The sequence below is a fragment of the Sesamum indicum genome, linkage group LG2 (genome assembly GCF_000512975.1).
Source record: "Sesamum indicum cultivar Zhongzhi No. 13 linkage group LG2, S_indicum_v1.0, whole genome shotgun sequence".
Lineage (NCBI taxonomy): Eukaryota > Viridiplantae > Streptophyta > Magnoliopsida > Lamiales > Pedaliaceae > Sesamum > Sesamum indicum.
Genome location: NC_026146.1, coordinates 10,022,298 through 10,025,843, shown reverse-complemented (window position 1 = coordinate 10,025,843; position 3,546 = coordinate 10,022,298). Strand labels below are relative to the sequence as shown.

General features: G+C 38.0%; 1 protein-coding gene across 1 annotated transcript in view; it reads right to left on the bottom strand.

The window, feature by feature from the left end:
• Positions 1-3,546, bottom strand: part of LOC105155685 (protein YIPF6 homolog) — a 6,271-nt gene that overhangs the window by 706 nt on the left and 2,019 nt on the right. Inside the window, 1 exon segment of the mRNA XM_011071606.2 lies at positions 51-125. Within this exon segment, the coding sequence (XP_011069908.2) occupies positions 51-125 (75 nt within the window).

The window sequence follows — 3,546 nt, the reverse complement described above, 5'->3', positions numbered from 1 at the left end:
GAGAGAGAGAGAGAGAGAGAGAGAGAGAGAGAGAGAGAGAGAGGAATTACCAGCAGCAACACATTCAAAGTCAAAATTACAGCACCTGCTGCGAGCAGCGCAAATGCAACAGCAAAAACTTCGGACTGGAAAGCAATATAACATATATAAAAGAAAACGATTAGCCAAAAACAGAACTTCACATAAGCTGCAGGATGCATGCAAGAAATTATGGGCAACATGATTTCATGTCCAATATTTGGATGATTAACAAAGTATAACTTTCCAACCATCTATGGCTTCCTTTCCTCTAATTCTACCAACAGAAGTAAACATTCAGCTTTCGGCTGATTACTGATTCCATTTTCAATAGGAAGCATCCTTCTTGCAAGTCAATGTAACCTAAACACAAAGAACTGGAACTCATGAAATGTCACATATGACCTACTGTGCAGCAAATAATATATTGACTAAAGGGCACTCCAATTATCAAGATATTTATAGGCATATCGGTTTCATGGACCGACTGGACCTAGATTCTTCAGCTTCTGAACTAAAAGCTAGTCAATTAATCATAATTCATGTGGGATGAAATCACAATCTTCCCTCCCCTTGTAGCCTATGTCTTTATCGCAGTAAACTGTGGCCCCAGATTGATTAGCAAAAACCTTGGATTGCAAGGGTGGTTCTCGAGCATTCAGCATTTTGTTCTTTGGGTTTTAAGTGGTGGGTTCATATGCTTACACTTTTGTAGGTAGATATAATTCCAAAGAGCATTTAAAGTGTAGACAACCGAGAAGCCATCACTTTCCACCAACAAAGGCTAATGCTTCAAACCTTCAACTTTCACCTAAACCTTTATTCCAATTCAACCAAGGTATTTGAGTGATGGAATACATTTATCTAAAGTTGTGGCATTTTTCACCCAAAACTTGAAAGGATGAATAAACAACCCAGTACAATATCCATGTTTGCTTATAAAGCATCAATCTAGTAGCATTGCCAGGTTAACTGCAGCATCAGGTGGTGCACTGCAGAAAAAGAAGATTCAAGCATATAATGATATCCGTGCTTGTTTATTCAAAGAGAAATGATATGACCAGTTCCAATTTGAACATGCAAAAGAAGTTAAATTTCCACTGCCATTACCAGTTCATTTGGGGTAAAATTATTTAAATAATGTAAAAGAATACGAAATTAGTGTGCCTAGGGGAATGTTAAGAAAATAGGCAGAACCGCCTTTACAAATCACGGTTTAGTAAAATTTTTAAAAAAAATAATAATAAACATCTAAAACAATTGGCAAGTGTAGGCACAGGCGGTTGTCTGTTGATTTGACGCATGCACACATCAAATCAACTGTTGCCAATAGCCGCGGTTCTCAAACTTCAGAACCGAAGTCGGTGGTAGTGGTTCTGTAAAGTTCACGAGTCTTTTCACCTGTGAACAAATTTGAACGAAGGGTAGACATCATTATCCCTTATAAATATTCATGTATGTAGAGGACTACATGTAATTTTAGAGAAGGAATTGTTCAACGCAAAAAAATTGTTTTCAAAGAGGGTAAAAGAATTACATTTAGAGTAGAATTATGACTAATTTTGGTCCACGTGATATAAATGTGTTGTACGGTCAGGCAAATCTTCGATATGAAGATGTGCCCTGAGCCCAAGACACAACTTTACATGTCCGATGTGGCGATATTTTACTTTAGCTGGTCCCCCGCCACTTGTAGAACATGAGTTTTTAAAGGGGTTATATCCAATGTGGCACATGCAAAGATTAACGCATACCTTATTACTGCGTTAGTCAAGAGATGGCGATCCGAAATCCATACTTTATATTTCCTGATTGAAGGTAAGGAGTAGATTCGAAGTGGACTACTAAACAGTGGCAAGATTATTGCTATCAATGGTTAGAGTTTCGCCCAGATGAGGATTACATTAGATACTCCCGAATTAAAATCACTTCATTACATGAACACTTGCTTGGCCACACAAGCGATAGCGAAGCGATAACCCTCTGGAGGAGGTAATCACTATGCCATTGTGGAGATGCATCACCTGGAATGGATTTTTCATCAGTTTGGCATAATTCAAGACATTCCCCGAACCCAAATGTAAGTTAAAAACGTCTGCATTCACTTGATGGACGAGGACGCAATGGGGAAGATTGGGCATGGTTTCATAATCTCTCATGTGGGCTATCACTCATCGTGCCTCTTGGAATACCTCCTCCAGAGTGCAAATACAGTGAGTTTTATTCGGAAATATCTAATGCAATCCTCATCTAGGCGGAACCCTAACCATTTGATAGCAATAATCTTGCCACTGTTCAATAGTTCACTTGGAATCTACTCTTGTAATAAAATTACCTTCAAATGGAAAGGCCTACATGACTGCAATGCCATGAAGTGTGACAGTCGCCTTACCAATTGGGAAATGGAAAGTATAGGTGTCGGGGCGTCATCTCACGACTAACGCAGTTATAAGGTCTGTGTCAATCTCAACATGACTGCATTGGATAATCCCCTAGGCTAACCATGTTCTGCAACACCTATAGAACAAGGACTTGATGTGGATCAACTGAAGAACCAAAAAAAGAAAAAGAAGGAAATATCGCCACGTGGAGCATGTAAATTTGTGTCCTAGGCTCCAAGCACATCTTCAGATCGATAATTTGCCTGACCGTACAACACACTTGTATCATGTGGACCAAAATTAATCATAATTATACTCTAAATATATTTTCTTTTCCCCAACTGAAACCGATTTTTTCACTTTGTCAATTTTTTTCTCAAAAAATGCACGTGATCCTCCCCATGCATGAATATTTATAAGGCATGGTGATGTCCATCCCTTGTTCACGGGTCGTATACAAACCGCTACCATTAGCATCGGTTTCTAAAGTGTCAGAACCGTTGCCACCGTTGGCAGTGGCAGTGATTCATTTGACGCATGCAGACAACTACTTGCACTTGCAGTGGTTTTAGATGTTTTTAAATTGGCAGAACCACGATTTGTGAAGGCAATTCGGCCTACTTTTTAACATTTCCAAAGCACACCAGTTTCATATTTTTTTTATTTTTTTACATTATTTAAATAATTGTGCCTTCATTTAGCTAAGACAGATAATAACCCCAGCCAGCATTACATCACCAAACCCCCTAAAGACTTCATGTAAATGCCCTTGGAATGGAGTACAAAGAAATATGAAACCATTAGCATACAAATATAAGTTTTTCCAGTATTACCATCTTTAATCAATCTTCTACCATAATTGTTCACTGCAAAAAAGTTCAATCTACATATGTTCTTTACAAAACATTCCCCACCTAGATACCTTAAAAGAATCAACAATTCAAAATAACTAATGAATATCTCGATCTCTTAGGCTCATTCTTCAAAATAATTGTGATTTCTTTCAACTTCCATCCGTCTTGTGACTAATGACATAAATTAAAAGATTCACTAGAATACAAATTCGCCTCATACTAATGTTCCTTGTAGGCAATTCCAAAATTAAGACTTGAACAGAGAATGATTTCCAGAGTGACTTCTTCACCAG